This window comes from Cavia porcellus, unplaced genomic scaffold (genome assembly GCF_034190915.1).
Source record: "Cavia porcellus strain 051 isolate PalLab524CR breed Dunkin Hartley unplaced genomic scaffold, mCavPor4.1 scaffold_10, whole genome shotgun sequence".
In the NCBI taxonomy this organism is placed as follows: Eukaryota; Metazoa; Chordata; class Mammalia; order Rodentia; family Caviidae; genus Cavia; species Cavia porcellus.
This window is the reverse complement of record NW_026947493.1, coordinates 19,145,398-19,172,579: the sequence shown is the minus strand read 5'-3', so window position 1 is coordinate 19,172,579 and position 27,182 is coordinate 19,145,398. Positions and strand designations below refer to the sequence as shown.

Sequence of the window (27,182 nt, the reverse complement as noted above, 5' to 3'; positions counted from 1 at the left end):
GACATTATGTTGAAAATGTTGTAACTTATAATGGTGAAGTTCAGTCAAAGAGGACAAGGAAAATCTAAAGCAAATGAAATAAAAACTGGCAAGTGCAGAATGATGGAATGTGTTGGGAATTTTCTCACTTCTAGCATCTAATTTCATTTATTGGAAAACTTAGCAAGGATTACATGTGTAGTTTCCCATTGTTTTCTTCTGCTTAGGTTCTGCTTAGGAAGGTCTGTATCTTCTGACCAAGAAGGTACTAATGATTACTCAATACCTGCTCAGTATTAGTGGTGTTTTAGGAAGAAGTGGAAAGTGATACAGTCAGTTTTGTGTGTTTTTTATTTCAAAAGTGTACATTCATTTGTTCTTCAGAATTGTAGGAATCAGAATAACAGAGCTCTTTTATATCAGTTCAGAAAAAGGATCTTCCACGTTCTTCCCAATAGAGCTCGCGTGCTACCCATAGGAGGCCCCCTGCAGCTGGCTGCTTGTGCCATATTGGGGTGGGGCTTCTAAACCACCCCCAGCCTTAAATAGCCATTGGAGGCCACTGCTTCAGAGACCTTCTGTCGTCTCTCCCATTTCCCACTACTGGGGAACTTTTACTTTGCCCTCTGGCATCCAGAATTGGACTTCAAACCACTTCTTCCTTCCTGTGTCCATATCAGGATGACCAGAAATATCAGGCTTTTGTCCTGTGCCATCTTTAAACTCACAGTCACTTTAAAACTGCTTCACTTTATGTTTTGGAGCTTCCAAGTCATTAACAGCTGGGAAATCTTTATAGGAGAGATGATTTTGCTTGACTTTTGATGATAGTCACTATTACTATGCTTCTTGGGCAAATGACTTTACTTATGAGTTTCCTCAAGTATAACATGGGGATAATGTTTACCCTAGAAGGTTATTGTTTTATTAGACCCAAATAGAATATCATACACTAGAATATGTTCATAATGTTGTAAGTACTCCATAAATGGCAGTAAGTACTGCTGTTGTTATTAAGTAAGAATATTGGATTTTGCATATTGATTAACAGCTAATCCAAGCTCTTGGCCCTTCTCTCTAACATTAGTGTTACAACTGCTTTGCTGACCTCCTTGTGTTTAATTAACCTTGTTAGATTACTAGTTCTTAATTACTCATTATTAGCATACTCAAAAATCATAATAGCTTCCTACAGCATCATCTAGATTTTGGGATCCAGCTTTCTTCGCTGGCTTACTTGAAAGGCATCTCTTCACTGTCTGCATTCATTCTGAAGTCCCCAGATCTACTCAGAGTATCGTGTTCATCTCATTACATTGAAGCCAGTTCTTCCAAAACTTTCTCTGTGCCTGTCTCTGTCTCTCTTTTTCTGTTACTCTCTGTCACACATACATGCATACACTCACAGGTTCACACGTACAAAAAAGGCCTTCAAGGAGATTATAGCATGAAATGTGAAATTTCTTTCCTAGGTATCTCTCTCCCTGTGTGGTCCAGACCCTGCCTAGCCTCAGGTCACACACTCTTGCCTTTTGCCATCTCCATATTAGCCACAAGGCCCTTCCTTCCCTTATTAGAATCTTCTTCAGAGAATACCCTTTACTTAAGTAAGAACTCATTACTCTTAGCCTAAGTGTTACCTTCTGGGCAAAGCATTTCTTGGCTTAGTCAGATATATCTATTCTTCCTAAACCACAGACCCAGCCTTAAACATTCAACACACTCGCCATTTACCCGTGAGCCAGTGGACATTTTAGAGACATGCCTCTCCCTAAGTTGAGGCAAGACCGTCAGGTGATCACTGGGTTTTTTCAGGGTTTTTGAATCTGTGCTTCACAGGTAACACTAATTTCAAAACCTTACTGAATTGATGAGTGGAACTTGGTGTCTTCTCTTTATTCTAGAACAATCACTCTAACACCATTACAAGGGCTCATGTCCTATTTCTTTAATCATTTTTTAAAATATGTAATGCCTGAAATTTGATGCTACTTTCCCTCACCTGTAATGTCCACTTAGCTTCCTCAAATCCACCCAACCCTATCCCTCAGTGCATGGCCCCCATGTTTCTTCCACAGTCTCAGAAAGCCATGCTAATCTTCACAAAGGAATATGTTTTGGAAGTTTAGAACTCATCACCATGTCACACTATGATTTATTGCATCAAGCCTGTTGTTTTACATACCATTAACCTATTTTTTCCTAGTCAGATTGCAAGTCTCAAAGAAAGGTGTGGTGCACGCCTGTAATTCTAGCATTCTGGGAGGCTGAAAACAGGAGGATTGCAGGACCAAACCCAGTCTGGACAATTTAGTCACATAAAGAGACCCTGTTTCAAAATAAATGAAAGTTAAAAAAAAGTAAGAAGTGGGGAGAGATATAAATCACTGTGAATGCCTTAGATTCAAATACCAGTACTGAAAAAACAAAAGATTATTTGTGCATCCTCCCCATATCATAAAACACTGTCCAGCACACAGTAAACAAAAATACTTAGCAAAAGAATGTTTGTATTGAGATCCTCAGCTGCCAAAAAAAAAAAAAAAAAAAGATACTCTAAGAAGTTTGTAGAATATAAATAAATATTTCTGGATTTAAATGCAAAAATAGTGAATTTTAGTCCTTGTCTTTATCCCTTGCTCATCCATCTGAGGATTTGGCATCCTTAAGCTGTAGGAGATTGCTAAGTGACATAAAACAGCAACCTCAAAACCCTCTCCCTACAGGGTTTAAAATCGACAAAAAGGACTTGTCCTGTCATCTTAAAATGACAGTCTTGACCTCTCCAGGGTACAGTTCACACACTTTCCTTCAGGATTTAAACCTTTTCCAGGCTATGAAATTTTTAGGATTACAAAGTACACTTAGTCATTAAATTGAATAAGCTTCCTATAATTAGCATGAGCATTAAAGGAAGCCAGATTATTCCTATGCTAAGCCATATGGAAAATATTACCATCTGAAGTCACTTGAAAGGTAAACCTGGAAATTATTTTTGTATCATAAGATACATTAAAAAGCTTACAGTCCTAGTGAGCTAGCAGCTGGGATATGAGAAATGCAGGATGCTTAGCGTTATCTCCATGACACTGATAAAGAAGCAAGCATGACTTTTATTATAATACCTTAGTCTTACAAGTCTGTCGTATTACAGATGGATTATTAATTTTATCAGTTGGCATTGAGGCAAGGAAAATAAAATTTCAAGAATAAAATGAGTTAGAGTTATTTTTCCCTAAAGTATTAGGTATTTGGGTAACATGGAAATTAGAAAATAAAAATGATCTGTGTTTATCACACCCAAAATCTAATGGTGAAATAGTGAGTTATCACTTGCTAAAATGAAATATTTTCATTGGGATATAAATATATAATCTGTAGAGTGAGGTACCCACACATGAATATTTGCTTATATTTTGCCCCACAGTTACCATTGACATCAATGCTTCTAGCCCCTCAGAAGGCTGTCTTCTGGTCAAGCTACACTGTCTGCCATGAGTTCTAATACTATGAATTACTTTTGCCTGATTGTGAAAATGTGCAGGGCTAGGGATTTGGCTCAGGGAAAGGCCATGGGTTCAATCCCCAGTATTTAAAAAAACAAACAAAAAAGAAATTTCATACTATGTCTTCTTTTGTTTATGGCTTGTTTTGCTTTATATACTTTTGTATAATAAATATTAGTAGTCTTTTTCATTGTTTGGAGAATTCCATTTATGACCCCTTATAATGTATCTGTTCTGTCCATTGACATTTGAGATTTTCCAATTTTTAATTATTATGAATAAGGCATTATGAACATTGTTACACATATCTCTTGATGGATGTATATACTCATTTTTTTCCAACCTGTCATTAGGAGTGAGATTGCAGGGTCAAAGGTAGGTGTATGTTGTTTCATTGTAGTATACAGTGGCAGGTTCCTGTAATGATTGAACAATGGCACATTTTAATTCATAAGCAGGGTATGTGAATCCAAAGTAGGTATTATTATGTAGCTCAAATTGTGTCATTTGTTTATGGTTTATTAAAATTTAACATTTTAAAAGTATGTCCTATTAACTCAAGCATTAAAATTTTGCAAGCTAAGTGTTGATTGGAATTAAAAGTAAAAGGATTTGAAAAACATTTATAGCCTAAAATTCCATTTTAAAAATTCAGCTTTGTAGAAAAGCATTAAGCAATTTGAATTTTAATAAATTCTGTCTTTGGTTGAATTACTCTTTTCTTCAGCATATTAAGAACTGAAGTTTGGAGATTGAAACTAATTAATAGTAATTTAGAAAAGTGTATTAAAAAGCATGTTGGCTTTGGCCAAAGAGGAAGGCATTGTTCAGAGAAGATTCTTGGAAAAAAGATTGTGATTTAGACTAAACATATTGTTCAGTTGAATAATTGGCGTTTATTCCTCCTACTCCTGATTAAAAAATAATATCTTGATATCCCAAGCCCATGCCATTATTTTCCTATCCATTTTTTTTTGCTTTCATAAATCTATAAACTGTATTTTTCTTCATATGGCTAGGGAATTGTCTAACTTGCTTTCATTATAATTTGCTGGCTTCCAATTTATAAGTTCTTTCAGAAGGAAGAAGATGTTTATCTATTTACAAGATTGAAAACCCCAGAGCACTAAATTTTCTATGCAGAGACATAGGAAAATGGAAAGCCCCAGACAGAAGTCTCCTGTCATTTACTTCTACATGCAAAATAAGATGTGATTTTTCTTTTCTTTTATTTCAGTTATCTCAGGGATCTCCAGAACCAATTGAACCGAACTTTTTCACAGCAGATTACCATTTATTACATCATTCATCAGGTGAAAACAGCCTGTCCCCAAATGACCCCACAGGTAAGAGTCATGAGTCTGGATAATGTGGCTTTCACAAAAAAATAGTTTGGATCAGCAGCTAATCCTAAAGTACCATCTCCAACTTAAAAGAGAAACAGAGCTTTGTTACCTGTGGCAATAGTTAGAAGGGATATTTGTAAAGGATGTAGAAATTCCCTGAGATTAATTTTACATAGTATGTCAGCATCTTTGATCATTTATTAATAACATAAACAAATGGTAGAATCTATGCTGGTGAATTCAATTTCCTTTTATTTCTTCTTGTTTGTCTAATAATGTGAAATCAAATGTCCAAAAGCGTCTGGGGAGATTAGAAATGGAAAGTTTAAATATTCAAAATAGAGAAAATGTGCAATTTACCTGAAGAATTCACATCAAATGTATTTAATTTTATATTCTTTTATTATAAATGTCACATAGGGAGGCATTATAGCATGGGAACTAAAGCCATTGATTCTGGAAACCTACAGGCCTAGATTTAAATCCCAGTTCAACCGTTCAGTGACTGACCATGGAAAAATTCCTTAACATCTCTGAACTTCGCTGTCCTTTCCTGTAAAATGGAAAGAATATGGTAATAAAATAATGAATAATGAACAAGATCTGAAAATAATAATGCCAACACCAAAGAGTTATAGGAAGTGTTACGTGAACATAAAAAATGCCTGGCTACTAGTACAGGCTCAGCCTAATTGCACTGTTCTTATTGTGTTTGAATCCTCAGAAGTGTTCCAACTTCTCTGAGGTTTCAAAATTCCTAGTTGTTGAACCCTCATAAGCTATAGTTACCTCACTCAGTGGAATGGACAGAGATGAAACTTTTAAAGTTAAATGAAGAATTGACATCTTTTCAGCTTAGAAAAACACTCATTTTGTAAATGTTGCCTATATAAATTATTTTATGTATTATCAAACTGTCCAACTGCTAAAATAAAACTTATCCCCATGTAGACAGAACTTCATTTAAAGTGGATCTTGAAAGGTTCTTAAAATCAAGGTAAAATGTCATCTAAACTCATTTGCTCCATTTTTAAAAAAAATTATGTTTATTGTACGTTTGCAGTATATAATGCTTACATTTCTTACAGGAAATTAGTAAGTGTACATAACACACTTTAATTCAAGCCTTTCCCAGAACAGGTTAAGTTCGTCCATGGTCTGGACTTCTCCTTATAGTAGCAAATGAGATGAAGAACTCTGATAGGAGTCTTGAAAGCCTAAGAGTATTTGATTAGTGCCTCCCAGGACAGCTGAATTTCTCACCTTAGAGCCGAGGAGTCCTCACTTCAGGCTTGGCAGAAGCAAAGACGACAGAATTTGCGAACTCTGTGCAAGAAACACCTTCAAAGCTGACTTCAAAAAATAAGCCACCACTCCTCATGTCTTTGTGCAGTCCCTCAATCTATAGCTCATTCTCTTTATTCTCCCCAAAGAAATACAGGAACTCCCCAGCACTGTTAAGTCAGTGCTGATCGGTGCTGGGGGGAACATTGCCTTGGGATGTGTTAAGGTGCTGTTGTATCACATTCAGACCATCCATGGCGGACACGTCTTCTGGCACCGCGTGTACTGTTTTCTAGGTAGTTACATGCAAGGGTCAGATCTTTGTTACCTTTTGCTCTTTTTCTGCCTTGCTATGAGAAACTATTCTCTTTCTAGTACATTTTTACTCTTTTTGCCTGTGGCCTAATGTGAATTTCTTAATCAAAAAACTCACCCCCCACTCCAGCTCTAATTTAATTTATACTGGCAGCAGCGCTCCTAAATCTTCATACGGTTTTGATGACCAAAGTGACCAATTATTAAATAGAGACAAAGAATTTGATTATTCAAAGAGGATCACTCTGGGTTTTAAGTCTCATCTTAATCATTAAGAATTTGATCTCTTTTTTGCTGCAATTGAAGTCACAGTTGCTAATAAAGCATAAATAAAATGGAAACTGAAAGTCACACGTTTACTCATTCATCTACCTCAGGTCTCCCCACCAGCTTTGATTTGGAGGAGGGAATAACATATGAACAGATGCAGGTGAGGTTTTTGCTGTGTTTCTAAATAGTTTTATTTTGTTGCTTTTAATTCACTGCTAAACTGATCAGTTTTTCAATTTTAGACTGTGATTGAAGAAGTCCTTGAAGAAAGTGGCTATTACAATTTTACATCTAACAGGTGAGATCTAAAGTTTGCTTACACATGTGAAAGATGACCTGAGATCATGAAATAGTATATTTGATATCTCTTTTTAATTCCAGGGGCTTTATTTTTCTTTTTAAACATTTATTTTAAGCATTTTTGTAAAACATCTTTGCTTAGACTAAATTTAAGTGGGTAGAACATAAGTGGTGTGGTCAGAAGATGTGGTGAATGATTAAAATAAAAATTTTGAAAATTATTACAGTAAATGGTGCATTGTGCTGATTAATTCCCCTTGCTTTGGACACAATTATCCCATCAGTCTTATCACTTTATGAAGTCATTCTGGAAGTCTCCTTTCAAGTTTTTTTTTTGGTGGCTGTCTTTTTTTTTTTTAAAGAGGGTAAAACAAAGCATAACAAAACAGAACAAAGCAAATTGGAAGAGAACAATGTAAGTGACCCAGATTTCAAAGCAGGACATCTGGAGGTCAACAGTGGCTACCATAACGTCTCTTGTTTTCTTCTAAATAGTTGTCTATATCTTCACACAATGAATTCATACAAAGCAGAGTAGTATAAAACTGATCAAAACAGAGTAATGAAGGCATTATGAGCCTTCTAAACCAGACAGTAGGAAAATCAACTGTGGCTGCCATAATGTCTCTTGTTCTCTTCAAAATCGCTATCCATACCTTCATGTATGTTGAAATTAAATAATACAAAATAGACTAAAACCACTCTAAACAAAGAATAAAAGTATTACTGGTTTTCACAGCATAATAATAGGAAATCAACAATAGATACCATAATGTCTCTTTTTCTTCAAAGTAGCTGTTCATATCATTATGCATAATACAACCAATTCTCGTAAACTGTTTAGGAGAAGTTCTAGGCATGTGCATCCATCCTTTCTGCATTAGAGGGAAAAAAAAAAGCCAAATTGCTAGAAAGGCAAGAAACAAAAAGACAAATAAATAACAATAGCAAAGAGCCCAAAACAGTGATGATATAGGCCTTCAAAACCTAATGTTGTTATTTTACATAGTAATCTTCAGAAGAATTCCTCAGATCACCAGACACAAACATGCAAAATTGGTCCAATCCTATGAATGTTATCTGTTTTGTTCCAAGAACTAACAGAATTTGTAGCACAATCATCTTAGCTGTCTAATACAAATTTAGATATTTTTTCTTTTCCCTTCCTTTTTTTTCTGCTTTTCCCTGAGTTCTTTTTTCCCTTTGAGCTTATTATTACCCTTTAACTATATTTATTCAGGATTTTGTATGTTATGTACTCTTACCATGTCTTACAGTAGGGAGACAATATGGTATTTACACATGCGAGTTGATTTATTTCATTTATGAGTATGGTCTCAAGTTGCACGCATTTACCTATAAAAATCTCTGTGTGATCATTCTTTATAGCCGAGTGGTACTCCATTGTATAAAAACACCACAGCTTTTTTATCCATTCCTCAGTTGATGGGCACTTAGGTTGTTTCCAAGATCTGGCTATTACAAATTGTACTGCTATAAACATGGGTGCACATATATCACTGTGGTATGATGCTTTCAGTTCTGGGAATATGCCCAGAAGTGGAATAGCTGGAACAAATGGGACTTAGAATCCCTGCTTTTTGAGGAATCTCCAGACTGACCTCCACCAGTCTACACTCCCACCAGCAGTGCAGGACTGTTCCTTTTTTTCCACAGCTTCTCCAGCGTTTGTTGTTGGTAGTCTTCTTGATCCTAGCCATTCTTTCTGTAGTGAGATGGAATCTCAATGTGGTTCTGATTTGCATTTCTGTAATGACCAATGATGCTGAACATTTTTTTTCATGTATTTATTTGTCATTTTGTATTTCTTCATCTGAGAACTGTATTATTCATCTCAGATGCCCATTTTTGGACTGGGTCTTTGAATTTTGGGGGCCTTTTTTTAAAAAAAATTCTTTATATATTCAAGATAACAGTCCTTTGAGGGAAAGTTCACTGAGATTTTTAAAAAATTCATGTGTTTTCTTTATACTTTGTTGGCGATTTCTTTTGACATGCAAAATTTTTTAATAAGGTGAGATCCCGGTAATTCATTCTGTGAAGTATTTCCCATGTGGTTTGATTTTTGTTCATGAATTCTCTGTCTACCTCTATGTCGTCAAGATTTCCACCTATTTTGTCTTCCAGCAGATCTAGTGTTTCTGTTTTAATATTTAAATCCTTGATCTATTTTGGCTTTAGTCTAGTGCATGGTGATAGGCATAGCCTATCCTAAGTATTTTATTTTTTGGATGTATTGTGAAGTGTATAGCTTCTCTTATTTCTCTTTCACTGAATTTATTGCTTGTGTATAGAATGCTATTGATTTTTGAGCACTGACTTTGTATCCAGCAACATTACTGAATTTAGTTATTACATCTAGAAGTCTTTCAATGAACTTTGGGAGAAATCTATGGATAGTATCATGTCATTTGCAAATAGTGATAATTTAACTTCTTCTTTTCATACTCTTAACCACTGTTTCTCTCTTTTTTCTAATTGCTCTGGCTAACATTTCCAGCACTATATTGAACAGGATTGGCGATAATGGACATCCTTATCTTGTTCCTGACTTTAAAGAAAAAGCTTTCAGTTTTTGGCCATTTAATATGATACTGGCTGTTGGGTTGTCATAGTTGGCTTTTTTCATATTGAGGTAAAGACTATTTTAATTTTCTGTAGTGTTCTTATCATGAATGAGTGTTGGACCTTGTCAAAAGCTTTTTCTGCATCTATAGAAATGATCGTGTGATTATTGTTTTTCACTCTGTTAATATGGTGGATTAATTTATTGTTTTGCATATGTTGAACCATCTCTGAATTCTTGGGATGAATCTCACTTGGTTGTGGTGTATAATCTTCTTGATGATTTGCTGCATTCTGTTTGCCAGTATTTTATTGAGCATTTTTGCATCTATGTTCATTGGGGAGATTGGCCTGTAGCTCTCTTTTTTGGTTGTTTCTTTCTCTGGTTTTGATATTAGAGTAATACTTTCTTCCAGGAATGAGTTAGGAATTGTTTCAATTTCATTGAAGAGTTTGAGGAGTGTCATTATTAAGTATTTGACTTTCTTGTAGAATTCTGCGGTGAATCCATCTGGGCCTGGACTCTTTGTTGGCAAGGATTTAATTACATTTTTAATTTCATTAATTGAAATTGGGTTATTCAGCAGATTTACATCTTCCTGACCCAGTTTTGGTACTTCATATGTTTCTAGGAATCTGTCCATTTCTTCTGTGTTATTATTGAACCTATAAGAGTAGAGGTTTTCAAAGTAGGTATTGATGATCTTCTGTAATTCCACAGGGTCTGTAGTGATTTCACCTTTTTCATTCCTTATTGTATTAATTTGCATTTTTTCTTTCCTTTTTAAAATAAGGTTGACTAGAGACTTATCTATTTGATTTAATTTTTCAAAGAACAAACTCTTTGTTTCATAGATTGTTTGTATTGTTTTCTTAGTCTCTAGTGCATTGATTTCTGCTCTGATCTTTATAATTTCGTTCCTTCTTTTGGCTTTGGGCTTGATCTTTATCTGGATGTCTGAGGTGTAGCATCAGGTTGTTAATTTGTGTTTGTTCTGTTTTCTTGATGTGGGAATTCACCACAGTAAATTTTCCTCTGAGGACTGCTTTCATTGCAACCCACAGGTTCCGGTAAGTTATATTTGTATTTTCAATTGCTTGTGGATATTGTTTAATTTCTTCTTTAATTTCCTGTATGACCCACTGATTGCTCAGGAGTGTATTACTTAATTTCCTTGTGTTTGTGGAGCTTTTGCAGTTTCTTTTGTCATTAATTTCTAGTTTCATGGCACTATGATCAGATAACATGCATGGGATAATTTCAATTCTTTTGCATTTACTCAAGCATGTTGTATGGGCTAGCATATGGTCTATTTTAGAGAATGTCCCATATGCTGCTGATAAGAATGTATATTCTGATGTTGTTGGGTGGAACACTCTGTACACGTCCAGTAGGTCTATTTGTTCACAGGTGTGATTCAGTTCTGTTATTTCTTTGCTGATTTTCTGTATAGTTGATCTCTTTGTGCTAATGGGGTGTTAAGGTCTCCCATTATAATTGTATTATTGTTTATTTGATTTTTCATTTCTGTTAATATTTGTTTTGTATAGCGGGGTGCTGCCAAATTTGGTGCATAGATATTTAGGATTGTTATCTCTTCCTCTTGAAGCTTTTCCCGAACTAGTATGTAGTGACCTTCATTATCTCTTTTGATCATTCTTGGTTTGAAGTTCACATTGTCTGCAAACAGAATAGCTATCCTTGCTTTTTGGGGTTCCTATACATAAAGTATTGTTTTCTCTCCTTTGACTTTTAGTTCCTTTTGGGTTAGATGGGTTTCCTGTATACAATATATGGTTAGATGTTGTTTCTTGACCCATTCTGCCAGTCTTGTTTCTTTTAATTGGTGAACTGAGGCCATTTACATTAATGGTTACAACTGACATACATTGGTTTATTTTTGTCATGTTATCTTTCTGCTGATGGTTCCTTACCTTTCCCCTCTGTTTAACTGTCTACCTTGCTTAATGGTTTTTTTTCCTTATGTCTATCTAGAATGTCCTTCAGTATTTTTTTGTAGGCTTTGTTTGGTGGTCACAAAGTGCTTCATCTGTTCTTTGTTGTGGATGTATCATATTTGTCCATCAATTTTGAAGGATCGTTTTGCAGGGTACATCAATCTGGGTTGGAAGTCCTTTTCAGTTAAGATCTGAAATACTTCACCCCCTGCTCCTCTTGACTTCATTGTTTGTATTGAGAAATCTGCTATGATTCTCATAGGCTTTCCTTTATAGGTGATCTGTCTCTTCTCTTTAACAGTTTAGTTATTCTATTTTTACATTAAATTACTGGGATGTTGATTATTACATGTCTGGGTGTAGTTTTATTTTGGTTATGGCTATTTGGAGTTCTATATGCTTCACTTATCTGTATCTCAGTTTCCATTCCCATGTTTGGGAAATTTTGAGCTATTACTTCTATAAATACTGTTTTGATATCATTTGTGTTGTCACTTTTTTGTTTATGTCTATCAATCTTATGTTGTTTTTCTTTGCATCATCTTGCAACTGTTGAATTGTTATTTCCTGATTCCTTGTTATATTTAAAAGATCTTTCCTTGCCTATTCACTAGCAGCAATATGGTCTTCAAGGTCTGAAAATCTATCTTCACTTTCATTGAGAAGGTTTTGCCAACTTTTGATGGAATTTTTGATTTCCTGTATATCTCTTTGAATCTGCCTCATGCATTCTGTTTGTTTCTTATATTGTTCACTCTAGGGTTCCATCTTTTTGCAGTGTTCTTTTAATTTTTTACCTATTTTGTCTTTGGATGTGTTCAGCATTTCTTTCATTATTTTATCATTTCTTCTTTTACCTGGGCAATTATTTCTGATCTGAGTCCTTTTATAGGTTCCCTGAGTTGTTTTTTTTACTTTAGTCACTATCGTTTCAGAAATTTCAGGTGTTTGGCTTACATTTTCGTCTATGTCTATGTCTCCTAGGCTTGCTTAGGACAGGCTGGAGTTTTGCAATTACATTTTGCTTTTTAGTTGTGTCATTTTCCCATAGTCCCTTAGGGAAGCTGAAGGCAAGGTCTCAGTTGTTTCTTGGGTTGAGAATATCTATCCGTATTGCAGGGAGTTTCCTCTGTTAAGTGGAGGTCATTAGTCAGGCATTACCAGGTGATTCACAGCCATTCGAAGTCACTGGACTGGGCCCATGAAGGACCAGAGGGACCTTTATGGGGTCCTCCAGTGATGGAGGACACTGGGTGTGGCCCTACCCTACTCCAAGCTACATGCTGAGGCTGCACTGTAGGATGGAGATCACTGCACACACTTGAAGCTTGTGAGGCAGAGTGCAGGCAGCTCCGGGCCACTCCTTTTGTGGCTGTCTTGATGTCTTAAATTGATTCCAAAGGTTTAACACATTTTTTGATAAATTAAATAAAAACATTATAGTGTATTCTTTATCCAGCTCTTCAATAGGTCTGGCACTGTACAACTTTTGGCTCTTCCCTGAAATCAAAATGACAATAAAAGGTAAATGTTTTGAATCAATTCAGGACATTGAGGTAATCACAGCAAAATTATAGTCACTCTTAGAAAAGAACTGCCTGGACTGCTTCAGAAAATAACAAAAGCTATGGGATAAATGTGTCCGAAGTGAGGGGAAGCAGTTTGAAGGGGTTAATGATGGTGTGTCTTTTACTGATAAATTTTTAGAACTTTAAATGTTCACTGTTTTCTTTCTTTTTTTTTAATTTTTTTGTCTTTTTCTTTTTGATCGGTACCGGGGATCGAACCCACGACTGCCTGCTTGCAAGGCAGGCGCTTATGCCGCTGAGCTAAATCCCCAGCCCCTGTTCACTGTGTTTTCTGATCAGACCTCAAATTCAGCCTGTCTTTTGCATGGAGCACCTGCTGTTTTCACCATTGAAACAAAAAGTGGTCACTTAGTAATAATTTACTCCATAATATTAAATGAAAAAATAATAATTCATATTATATGTAATTATTAAAAATTAATAATTAAATGAAAAAAACATTTGTATGTTGACTTTTAAAACTGTCCCATTCTTGAAGAGCTGAAAATTCATTTTCATCTCTGAAATCTATCCACTGTGTGCATGGAATGCTAGGGAAAATACCATTATACAAAGAATCACTGCAGATGAATTTACAGTATGTTGGTAGGAAAGGGACTTTGTTAATGTGTACTAACATTTGCTTGTCCTAAATAAGGAACTTTGATTTACTGAGGCTACATATACATAAGTGTCTTCCAATGTAACTGTTAGTTCTCTTAAAAATATACTATTTTTAATCAATTTAAGTCCAGTTACTGATTCTTATAGTTTTACTTTGGGGCACGGTGTTAGCACAACAATTTGAGTGCAAGAGTTTGAGAAATGATTAGAGGAGATACTGGATGGGAGTGAAGTGATTCTTCAATAAAGATTTCATTATCAAGAAATTTTCCATTGTGGAAGCTGATCCCACTGGAGCTTGGTCCTCCCCAGGGAGCTCCAAGAACTAGGATAGAACAGATGCCTCAGAGTTTCCCCTCAAAAAGCAGGAGAGCTGAGGCAATTATCCTTCAGTGTCCGTCAATCCTTGTTTGACGCTTTCCCCAGGAAATGTTAATTCCCTGCTATTTCTGGCCTTTTGTAAAGGATAGAGAAAGCTCCAGAGGCCAAGGAAATCAGTTACTGGCAATTGGGACTCCAGCCAGTATATATTTTGCAATGGTGTCAATGAGAGGATATGGACAATGACAGTGCTTATTACACATGAATTGTCTCTTGGCTTTTCTAAGGAGCATTTATAGCTGAATCATCAAATTGCAAGTACACACACACACACACACACACACACACACACACACAGACATACACATCTCCTTGTGGCTCAAAGTTGATTTTGGAGGCACAGCCCTTTGGAGTGTGTACCCCAAAGTAACCTTTTTGCATGTAAAAGAAAAAGCTACGTTCAGTTCCAACTATTAAAGCTATTCTGTGTCCACTATTTATATTATTCTGGAAGTCTTCCTTAAAGAAAACTAGTAGCCATGCTAAGACAAAGAGGATTTCAGAACATCTGGTTAAGGTCATTACATGCAAATTAGATTCTTTTTTGAGCTTAGTTCAATCTCTAATTTTTTTTTCTTCTCGCATTTCACTGGTTTTTCTTATGAATCACACATAAAATTATTTAACTTCTTGCTCTTTTTGCTTGATAATATATTTCCAAAATACAGCCTTTGTAAATTTAGTTCTGTTGTGAAGTGTAACTGCAGAGAAATGATGAGTAATTCTTATCTTCTGAGGCTATATTATTAATAGAAATTACTGTCTCCAAAACCATTCTCCTGTTATTATGGGTGGAGAGATTTTTGAGTTTTCACTTTTTACATGAGGATAGAGTATATCTAGCCTTATGAAAACAGTATGAATGTCTCAGTTCATTACTCCTAGCATTTGACTTCGTTATTGGCCTGTAGTGATGAAAAGGAAATCGACTAAATATAAATTAAAAACAAACAAACAAATCCTAGGAGCTGGGTATGGTAACACACACCTGCAATCTCAGCAGTTTGAGAAGCTGAGAGAGGAGGGTAGTAAGTTTAAGTCAAGCCTGAGCACTTAGCAACATAGCAAGACACTGTCTCTAAATAAAATAAAATCAATCAATCAATCAATCAATAAATAAATGTTGAAAGAAAAAAAAAGACTGCGGGTATAGCTCAGTGTGAAGAGCCTGGATTCTATTCCCAGAAATACAAAAACAAATTAATAAATTAAAGTAAAAAAATAAAATAAAAAACTAGGTAAGTTTAAAGAAACTCTTACAAGAACTGTATTTTTCACTTACTTTAAAAAATTATCTTTTTCTGGGGTTTATTTTATGCTTTTTATTCCACTATCAGTAAGTTAAAAAAAACCTTTATTTTAAAAATGTACTTCTTTATTAAAAGACATTAAACATTTTCTTATGAAAAACAACTAAGATGCCTGAAGGTAAAATTACATTTAGAGTTATACAATATGCTTATATTTGGAATTAGAGAAAGACTATGAAGGAGAGAGTTGAACAGTTAAGTTATGTCATCAAATTTTAAAAAGATTCTCCAAGGCTAGACGTGGTGGTACAGGCCTGTAATCCCAGCATGCAGCAGGCTGAGGCTGGAGTGTTGCTGTGAGTTTGAGACTAGCCTGAGCTACAAAGTGAATTCAAGGAAGCTTGAACTGTGTAGCAAAACCTTGTTTCAAAAAGGCTAAATAAATAAATAAAAGTTACTCCAAATGAATTTTAAATCAGATTTAAAATTCACATCAATATATATAATTAATATGTGTAAATAAAAAATAAGTATTCAATTTTTAAACCCATATATCTGTGGTATTCCTATTTTGGTTCCTTATTGCAATAATAAAATATATCTTAGAGAAGAACTGTACAATTAACTAGTAAATGTAACTCTAAAAGTGGTAAATAAGAACAGCCAGTTGTGAGTTTTCTACAAAGCATGGGCTTATTTAATGTCACAAGCCATTCAGAGAAATTTAGAGTCTGTGTATAGAATCAGTGATATATTTTACCCAAGTAATATCCAGAGAGTGACCAATATTATCAAAGCTAATAGATATTTACTGAAAAATAAAGTTTTGTGACCAAATATTCTCAGAATGTACAATGTTTTATTTTGGGAGAATTTTGATATTTGTTGCCATATTAAAGTCTCCAAGAAGTACAATATAGAAAAGAACTCTGCTTGGCTTGGCCTTCTTATCCTGCTCTTTACTCCTCGCTTATGTGGAACTCAGGTTGAGAAACGTTATACAAGCCATACAGTTGGGGATGGGAGCATCGTTTTGATTCCTCACTCAAGCCCTCCCTGTCTTTACTCTTCACATTGTCATTGCCATTATTTTGATTCTCAACACATCATCGTTGCAAAACAACATTAACTTTTCTTGCTTGAGAATCTTTTTTGTTTGTTTAAAGAGAATAAAACAAAACACAATACAACAAAGCAAATCAGAACAGAACAATACAAGCAACATAAGACTTCAAGAAAAGACCATAGGAAACCAGTAATGGCTACAATAATGTCTCTCATTTTCTTCAAAATAGCTGTCCATACCTTCACACAATAAAATCAAATAAAACAAAACTGAACAAAACAAGTCAAAACAAAAGAATGAAAGCATTGTATGATTTCAAAACAAGACAGTAGGAAATCAACAATGGCTACCATGTCTGTTATATTCTTTGAAATAGCTGTCCATACCATTACACATAATAAAACCAAACCAAAAAAACCAGAATAAAACCAATTAAAGGAAGGAAAGCATTATAAGACTTCAAAACAAGATAAAAAGAATCCAAGAATGGTTACCATAATACATCCTATTGTCTTCAAAATATCTGCCCATACCATCAGATAATAAAGTCTTAAAAGAACAAAATGAAACTAAACTTGACAAAATTATAAAAACAATACAAGAGTTCAAAACAGTATAATAGGTTACTATCTTCACCTGCTGGCATTTCCTCCCCTATCACTTTCATAATATCTATTGTACTTTTTGGATCTCACTAACTCCAGTTTTTTATGCTAAGGAGATAACTCAGTGTTCATCCGCATGAATTCAAATCATTTCATTTGAATGAAATCATTTCATTGAATCTGCATGAATTCAAATCCATTTCATCCAGTATGATCTCCAGTTGCATCCATTTACCTACAAGAGCATTGAGAGTATCCTACTTTTAGCTGGGTAAATTTCCATTACATAATACCATATTTTTCTTATCCATTCTGAAGTTGATGGGAAAGTTAGCCTTACTTTTTTTCTAGTCTCCTGTCAGGTGGAACAATTGTTTTCTCTCTTTTGATTTTCAGTCTATGAATTTTCTTTTGAGTTAAATGTGTTTCTTATATATAGTGTATCGATGGATCTTGTTTCTTGATCTGTTCTCTTATTCTCTTTTTATTACTGAATTGAGGAATCCTCATTAATGGTTACAACCACAATACATTGATTTGTCTCTGCCATGCTATCCTCCTGCTGCTGGTCCTCCACTTTTCCCCTTGCTTCAGTTTTCTGTCCTGTTTGGGAATCCTCCTCTGCTGCTGTTCCTGGAACCACGGTCATCTCTCTCTAGAATACCCCTCAGCATTCTCTGTAGGGTTGGTTTGGTAGTCATGAATTCCTTCAGTTGTTCTTTATCATGAAATATCTTACTTTTCCATCAGCTTTGAAAGATAGTTTTTCAGGGTATATCAATCTGTGTTGGAAGTTGTTTTCTTTCAGGATTTGAAACACTTAACTACAAACCCTTCTTGATTTGATACTTTGTGCTGAAAAGTCTGCCATGATTCTAATGGGTTTTCCTTTATAGGTGATCTGTTTCTTTTCTCTAACAGCTTTTAATATTCTGTTTTTGTGCTGAATTTCTGGGATCTTGATTATTATATGTCTGCGTATAGATTTACTTTGGCTATGGCTAGTTGGATGTCTGTATGCCTTGCTCATCTGAATGCCAGATCCTTTTCCCATGTTTTGGAAGTTTTCTGCTATTACGTCTGTAAATAGTCATTTTATGTCATTTATGTTGACCCCTACTTCTTCACTAACACCTGTCACTCTTAAATTATTATTTTCTGCATTGTCTTGTAACAGATGGATGATTATTTCCTTTTTCCTTGTATTTTAGAGATCTTTCCTTTCATGATCACTAGCTGTGATCCTGTCTTCAGGGTTTGAAAATCTATTTTCAGTGTCTTTCAAGTGGTTCTGCCAACTTTTGATTGACTTTTTAATTTCCTGGATCTCTCTTTGAATCTGTTTCATGTATTGTAATTCCTTTCTATATTGTTCACTCAAGGTTTCCATCATTTTCCTATACTCCTCTTTTTATCTGTGTCTTCTTTAGATATGCTCACCAATTCTTTCAGTATGCTTGTGATGTCTTCTTTTACCCGAGACATTATTGCGACCCAATTACTTTTAAAATGTCTCATGAAGTTGTTTCTTTACTTCAGTTGCTGTCCTCTCAGAGACTTCAGGTGTGAGACTTCCATTTGCTTCAATGACTGTCTCTCCCATACTTGTTCTGTGCGGGCTGGAGGTCTGAGATTACCTTTTGCTCCTTCATCTTGACATTCTCCTGAGTTCCTCCCAACAAGCCAGTTGTGGGGTCGCAGATACTTCCCACATTGCCAGCACCTCTGCAGTATGGGTAAATGGGACATGCACTTGGGTTTCTCTGACCCCAGTTTTTCAGAGAGGTAGCAGCACATGGGGCTGGCTTCTCCAGACATGTGCAGCTACACTGGGGCTTCCCAGATGGCCAGGGGGTGTGTGGTGGTGGGGCTGCCTCTTCTCTCAGCCTGTGTGTCTACACCGGGACTCCCACAATGGTGGGAGACACACAGGGGTGTATTGTCTGATTCTCCCAGTGGGTAATAGCTGCCTGAAGAAAGCAAGCGTCTCCAATAGTGGCCTGTGGGTGCATGGGGCTTATCTGGCCACATGTGCCTGCTCCTGCTGGCTTTTGGCAGAAAGCAAGCCTTCCAATTGAGAATCTTTCAAAAGGAATTGCATACACAATAATTTTATTATTCATGTTTATTTTTTAAAAACTGTTTCAGACTTATGTGGGTCATCCTGCTGGTCACTAAATCATTAAGTCATGATCCAGTACATTTTCAGTTTAGACTGCAGTCCTAATGTTTAGGTAGGGAGGGGGTTCTGTGTTCAGTTTTAGGACAAAGTTCAGTACAAGGTCCAGTACAAGTTTTAGGACAAAGCCATCAGCCACATATTACCTGTATTTGGAGAATGTTCCTGGAACTGTTAAAATAATGAAGACTGCTTGGGCAATTAGTTACAAAAAATGTTTCTGGTCCAAAAATGCTACATTAGGAAAATGGAAACAGAAACAAAAGCCACTGCAAAGACCTCTCACCAAAGCAGAGGTTTATTTTTGACTTCATGGAAGGAGAACAAGGACTGAACTGAAGAGTGAAAGTAGGACAAATGAAAGGACAGAACAGTTTTGATCTTCCACATAACTGACCCCAAAGCACACTCTATTATTATTATTCAGAGAATTATATGATTGTGTTTTATGTGTATAAATATTTGTAGATTTCTTGCTAGAAGGATAAAACCTAGCATGCCTTTATTTCATCATTTTTATGAATATAACTCGATGAGTAGATGGCAAATATGTTATCTTCATGAATAAGCTTAAGGTGAGATGTTCATTAACATTTGATTTTTGATAGTGAAATATACATAGAGGAACAAATATACAAGATAAAATGAAATATACATTGAATCAACATTTATTACTTTGAGATGACAAATGAACATGTCAAATACTTATTTTAAGACATATAGCTATTCAGATGTGCAAGCAGTTTTGAATAGGTACTTAGGGCGTGGGGGTACATGCCTGTAATTTCAGCACTTAAAAGGCTGAAAAAGGAGGATTGCAATGAGTTTGAGGCCAGCCTGGGCTACTTAGGGAGTTCAAGACCAGCCTGAACTATATAGCAAGACCCTGTCTTAAAAAAAATCACACACACACACACACACACACACACACATCATATATGGTAGTTTATTTTATATTATAAAAGATAATCAATTCTTACAGTTTATAGTTTGAAAGAAACTCTGTTAGTGCTGGATTTCTGAAAAAGATAGCTTCCTAGAAATGTTTTCATACTAATGAAGAGAATCACTTTTTATTCACTGTTATTTGCTTATGTACCTGAGTCACTGCTTTTGAAACTGAATGTGCAAATAATAATATTTGTGACTATTTAGAACTCTTTCCATTTCTCAATCTTCTAGATATCACTCCTATCCATGGGGGACCAAGAATCACCCAACCAAAAGATGAAAATACATTTTGAATGCACTTGGTTTTCATGGTGAAGTTCAAATTCTGATCTCATTCACTGCTCCAAGATGTCCAAGGACTGAACGTTGATAGAAGAGGATGGAAGAGAAAAGACCAAAATACAATGGAGCCTGCAGACCTCTTTTCAGGAGGCCCTCTGCAGGTGTATATGACAGCTATAGTTCTAGAGATTTCCTTTCCGGCAGTCATTATATACAAGGTGACCGGGCTGTCAATGTATTACTGGGAGAAAATGCTGCAAAATGCATCTGTTTGTGTGTAGATGGGGAGATCATACACAAAGAACTTTCCTCCAAGTTAAAAAGAAAAAAAAAGACTTGTTATATTTTTCAAAGAAACATTTTATACTCAGAATTGCTAAACAATGTTGAAAGACATCTAAACTTTCATGTATATAAAATAGTTTTAGATAAAGAGAATTACAAGACACGATGATATATTGGAAGATTCACTATCACCTCAATTTTTATCTTAAAAGATTTTTTTAAATGTGGCTTGTTTGTTTGTTTGTTTGTTTTAAAGAAAAGATTGGTTCTCTTAACCGCTTAGGTGCTAGTGGTCTTGAACCATGATACAATGTAGACAGTATTTATAACCTTGCACAGCATCTGGGAATAACTTAATTGTCAGATTTAACTTAGATTCATAGCATAGACTTATGTATAGTATGTATATATGTATATATGGGGGAGAGAGGTTTTGATTAGATTAATGCTTTGCTGCTAATCAAACTTTATAGTATTTGTAGAGCACTTCAAAGAGTTCACAAAATCTATGAGAGAGACATTTTTCCTTATTCTAAGTCATTATTCCTTACTACTAAAATTTCCTGCATTTTAAATTAATATTTATTGTTTGAGAATGTGAGATGAAAATAAGTTATATAATAAAATAGAAATTCCTTCTTTACTCATTGAGGCAGCCCAAAGAAAGAGAACTCGGAAAGCCACACAGTGTCCCTCTTGCTAAGCAGGAAGCATTTATGAAGAGAATTTACTAGTTTTTGATTGGCCTACGCTTCTCTTCAACTGGCTTATTATAACTCTAGTGTAATGTAAAGAAATGTCCTCATTGCCAAAGCAAACTTCATTTATTTGTACCTACTTAAAGAACAACTTATTCTATATAATTTGTAATCTGACAGCAGGAATTATAATCACTGTGTTCTGTATCTTTAGTTACATCTAAATATTTTAGCATGATTTAATGAATTTTAATATATGTACAGTGGTTAAATAATTTATCCTTTCTGTTTAGTATGCAATGTGAATGTATACCATTTTTAAAGTTAGTGTGTTTAATATTTCAGTGATATTCGAATCCCCTTTAATCATGCACTGATGCCTTTGGAGGTTGCCAATGAATCTTTCTTTGTCTTTAAGCCAAATTAAACATTAAAACATACTAATCTTAAATTGTAGATACAGATATAGTAATGAAAATATTCAGCTTGAATTTCAAGCCAATTTCAACCATATAAGCAATTATTACTAAATTTACTCAGGCAAAATTTTATTTCTACACCAACTTAATTTGAACCTGTACTGGCATTCTTTGCATTTTTTCAAGTGTGGAAATAACATTTCCTCCTCTTGCAAGAGGCACAGGCTTTAGAGCCACAGATTCTAATTGTGATAGATTTATTAATTTATTTAGAATTTATTCTAAGCCCATACTTGGAATAAACTAAGCTATGGGTTGAAAGTTTGAATAATCCAGGGTTTTTTCTTAAATGGTCATTTATAGTAAACAACATCTAAAAAAGAATAATATTTAGAAGTTTTACCTTGGTGAGAAGTAACCAATGACTTATTTGAGGTATTTAAAAATGTGTACATTTGACCTTATTAACCAAAAAGGGAGCAAAATATTATTAACTCTTTAAAGATAGGGAAATGGCATTTATTTTGCTAGAAGCCAATAAGAGTTAACAAAAATAAGCAAAAGAATGTCCTTTTCAACAACAGCTTTAGCCCCATCAACCATGATGATAAATGTAATGTTTGGCTAAACTAATGAAAGTGCTCTGAGTTCTCCCTCAGACTATCACAGTCACTGACTCCACTTCCTCACACTACAGGAGAATGTCCCTAAGAAAAAGTTAGGCAGTAGGTAGGGAACAATTTCCCACAGGGAGACACAACAGTCAAGTCAGCTTTTTTAAAGCTGTTAGGTTTTAACCTTCAGACAAACAGCACATCCCCTCACAGTAATAAACAAAAATGGCTATTTTGTTTTTATCCACCTGACAAAACGTCTTCAGAGCAAAGAAGTTGTCACTTAAACTTAATCGGCCTCATTATCTTTTCTTGATTGTGTTGAATTTTTTTCTCTTCCTCTCTTATAATTTTTAATGATTTGTTGTGGGATGACATCCCTGTGAATTCATTGAATCCATTTAATTCCCAGTGACCAAATATTTGTAGGGAATAGAATTTGAATTACTCTTTTCAAATAACTTGTGATACACAAATGCTTCAGCTAATTATGATTTAATCCACCATCTCTATCTGATTGTCTGTACGTGAAACTGTGATTTGCTTTTTAAAAGCAAAATGTTCCATTCTCAGGAAAGTGACTGCAGCCTGGGGTATTTACGTTCTGGTTTTTAACTTTGTCTTGTTTTAGATATGTAGTTTTTAAGTGCAGATTTTGGGAACAGTAACATGGACACTTGGGTCTACTACCTGTGGATAAATTTCAGAACCCTAGAGAAATGTCGCTTATTTTTAATGTGGGTGTTTGTGTGTCCGTGGGCAATGTGCCTGCTGCGTTCTGGCGTTCTAAAGCGGAACATAATTTAAAAACACTGTTGTGAATTTTGCTCAAATTATATAACTGATGAAGAGTTACGCTCTTCTACAGGAGCCATCTATGACTCATTAAATGCAAAAGCAAAGACTGGCTGATTATGAGCAATTTCAACAGTATCATCAGTTAATCAAAACATACTTAATATGTGTGAAGGCAATAATATTGGTTAGTCAATTCTGTCAGTATTAATGTGCACACAACCTACATTCCTCTTTTTGATTTGCTGAGTTGCAAAATGCATCTCTCTCTCTTTCTGTCTCTCTGTCTCTGTCTCTCTGTCTCTCTCTCCCTATCTCTCTTTTTGCAGTAGTGAGGCACTATGCACAGTAAATATGATGGATTCCTTTAGAAATGACTTTAGCTTCTTTCTAAAGGGAGACAGGAAAAAAGCAAAAAAGTTCTTCTGAAGCAACTTTTATTGTTTGCCTTTTACCTTTTTTTAAAAAAAATTGCAATATTCAAGCACAATCTTAACAGGAGAGGCAGTGTAAAGCAATGTGGACTAAAACAGCTTCTCAGCACCTTAGAGACAGAGCTATGAATGTCTCCTAAGCAAGGGCATCTTCCTGTTTCCTAGAACTGTCCAAAACTAAAATTCTTCATGCTCAGTGACTGAATGTGACAACAACCATATCTTATATGCACCTATATGATATGTCTCATTGTGTTACTTATTCTTTGGAGAAAGTGACATAGTTTTGGGTGGATTATTTTTCAGTTGAAATGTGCTGCTAACTTACACTTACCCCTCAGTGCCTTTTTCATATTGATCAGCAGACACAAATGTCTCAGGGAAACAACTTCTGATAAAACAATTCTTTTATGTATCATTATAGTAATTGCAGATTATAAATATGACTGTTGTGATAAATTATAGTCCTCCTATGATATTATTTCAAGTTTTGCAGTAGGGACAAGAAAGAGCTCATGATTTTTATAAGTGATTGATGGATACTGCTAATTTATCAGTTCCTTGGATCTGTAGACAGTAGGATTTTTTTTTTGAAAATGGTTCTCTCTTTTATTTCTTGGTTTTTAAAATTTATTTAGAGAAAAAAAAGCAAAAAATAAAAGAGTGTCATTGTTTGATTGACAGTAGTTATTTTTAAAGCTGAAGATGACACAGCTAAAGTCATAGTGGGATTCTTCTGAAGGGTGTGCTCAAGTTTTTACTATAAGTATGCAGCATTTGATTAATAACATAAAATTTTAATATAGTTCATTATTTTATCCTAACTGTAGATGGAAGAACTTTTAATTGAAAATATGACTACTCATCTAAAAGCAAGAAGTTGTTCTTTTTATCTCTCTTTGTGTTTTAAAGCTTTCTTTGCATTGTAACCAGCTACTGAATTTAGAATTAATAAAACTGTTATAACAAATATATATACACACACATATATATATATATATATATGTGTGTATATATATATAAAATCTAAATTAAATGTAAATCTTTTCTCCAGTTAGGAGTTTTATCTTTATGGAAAATTATGGCTAATTGCCATTTGACAGATAATCAACAAACCTGTTTAGACTCTTGGAATTGATAGGGTGAGCTTACATATGAAAAACATGTAGAGAATTTTTCCATCCAAAAAGTAGAGAAAAATTTGTAACAAATTTTTCAAACCAAAATGAATAAATACTTTTAAGTTCCTTCGTACTTTTAAATCAGATTGTGAAAGTTACTTATAGGATGATCTTTTTAAACTATAATTTAGGCATACATTTCAGGTCTAGATTCTGAAAAAGAATCTTGTTTGTTAAATAGCTATTGAATTTCAGCTGAAACCTGAATCGACCCCCTTGGTTACTATGTTTACTTCATACTTCAGGGAATTTTGGAGGAAATGAGGCTGGATTAGGGGTGAATAGATATAAGTACCCAGAAGGGGAATCTCAACTTATTAAAGATGGAAGATAGATCTTCTATGAAAGTGGGAAAATTCTTGAATCAAATCTGCTTTAAAAGTTGGAGGACAAATAGAAGGTAGTGATTAGGCCAACAAGCTGTTCACCTGAGTAGTGTGGCAAGGTGAAGCTTTTATGAAACTCCAGAAATGTGAGTGATGCATGTTGCTAAATTTCCTGGAAGCAGCTGACCAGATCCTTTCCCACTGGGCAGTTTTTCTTTACTGGATTGTTAACTGGATACCATTATAAGAAGGAGACCACGCGAGACAGCAGCAGAAGGCCCTGAAAGATGCTCAAAGAATATTTTGGCAGAATCTGTAAGGCAGGGTCCCATGGAGTATTCTAAAGGCATTATATTCTTCAAAGAAATTTTTGTTTTTTTCTGATTCTGGGTATTGAACTCATGGCTTGGCGAATGCTAAGCACCTGTCGTATTAACTAAGCTATACACTCAACCTGAAAGGAGCAGTTTTATCTGTCAATAAGTGATGTTACTCTGCCCCTGGGATCTATGTTTTCTTCCTCATCTTTCAACCATATCCCCAGAGTCATTCTATCTGATGATGGAATTTTTTAAAGAAATATGCATGGAAAATAAATAGCTAAATGCAGACCTCTTGGATATGCCTGCATTTAGCTTGATTAGAAAAACAACAAAAACAAAAATTACTACACGATATTTTAGTTGTCTGCAAGGAAACCAACCAATGAGTAGGCTGTGGACAAAGTCTATCAGTTTACTCTTCCAAACTGGGAGATGAAAATCACATAAAAGAAAAATCTTTTGAGTGAATTTTTTTTACTGACATTTAGTGGATCAAAACTGAATTATGTTGCTACCTGTATCACATTACTCCCACAGGTGAGTTTGTGAGGATCAAAAAGAAAGGTGCTGTCCTTTGGGAGAAAGCAGTGTCTCCAATCTGAAGTCACCCAGAGATTCTATCTGCTGGACTGCCTATGTCCAAGGTGAAAGCTAGTACCTACAGAATCCAAAAGTACTTTGGATGGATAAAACAGCATATTTTATTTTTTGTTTCAGCAACTCCCACGCTGGATTCCCCTTCCTCCAGCCACCCAGCCCCATTTCTCCCCAGAGAATAGACTTCCTACAGGAGTATGTCTGTTGTCTGAAGGACGTTTGTCGTTCTGTGGGGGTATATAATATGAAAGGTATATATGGGGATAATCTACTCTTTTGCATGTGTGTTTTGTTCTCAAACCTCCAAAAATATTCCTTCATAAGCACAGCCAGATTGGACAATGACCATGGCCTGAAAAAGAAGAAAAAAGAAATGCTTCTGTAATGAACTTACATAAGACATGTACACAACCATTACTTTTGCTATTGTTTAAAGATTCTGTGTAAAATGTTAAAGAAAATTTAAAAATGTATTTTAAAGTTACAGGAAAAATGATTTATCTTCTATCAATGATCTTTTCTCTCCTCTCACTAGCCACCCGTCTCTTCTTTTATGTTTTTAAGTCTTTTGATTTAAAAAAAAAATCCAAACAGACAATCATGAATGCACATAAACTCTCTCAGCTTTAATTGGTAGATTCCTGTTATAATTATCTATTGCTACAAATGTCACATAACAAAGCACCTTAAAACATGGTTATTTATGATGCTAACCATTTATTGTTTCTTAGGTATTTTGCTGGTCTGCACAGAGCCCTGCTATTTCCTGGCAGGCTTTGTTTTGTGTCTGTGGTCAGCAGGCATGTTGGCCAGTGTCTGAATGGTCTAGGATGGACCCAGAGCCAGCAAATGTTCTTACATCTCTCCTTCAGGTGTCTCACCATTTCTGCAGGAACCTACCCAGATGCATTTTCATGGCAGTAGGAAGGACTGAAAGAAAGAATGAACTATTTTGTCAAGCCACAGCTTATGTCAGATTTTCCCCACGCCATTGGCCTAAAACAGATGGCACGGTCAAGTTCAAAATTCCTGTAGTTAAATGTATCAGCTTTCTATGTT

The 27,182-nt window shown here is 35.0% G+C and overlaps 1 protein-coding gene across 9 annotated transcripts in view; it reads left to right on the top strand.

The window, feature by feature from the left end:
- The window catches only part of Nek10 (NIMA related kinase 10), a 234,913-nt gene extending 208,256 nt beyond the window's left edge, over positions 1–26,657 (top strand). For 6 of the 9 annotated variants that reach the window (XM_063257051.1, XM_063257055.1, XM_063257056.1 and 3 more), the window contains 4 exons: positions 4,723–4,831; positions 6,808–6,860; positions 6,943–6,998; positions 20,401–26,657. In XM_063257051.1, the coding sequence (XP_063113121.1) occupies positions 4,723–4,831; positions 6,808–6,860; positions 6,943–6,998; positions 20,401–20,449 (267 nt within the window). In that variant the 3' untranslated portion in view covers positions 20,450–26,657. Of the gene's footprint in view, positions 1–4,722; positions 4,832–6,807; positions 6,861–6,942; positions 7,003–20,400 lie in introns of those variants that run through there. The other 3 variants (XM_063257052.1, XM_063257053.1, XR_010050080.1) reach the window with 3 other exon arrangements.
- Positions 26,658–27,182: the final 525 nt, after the last annotated feature.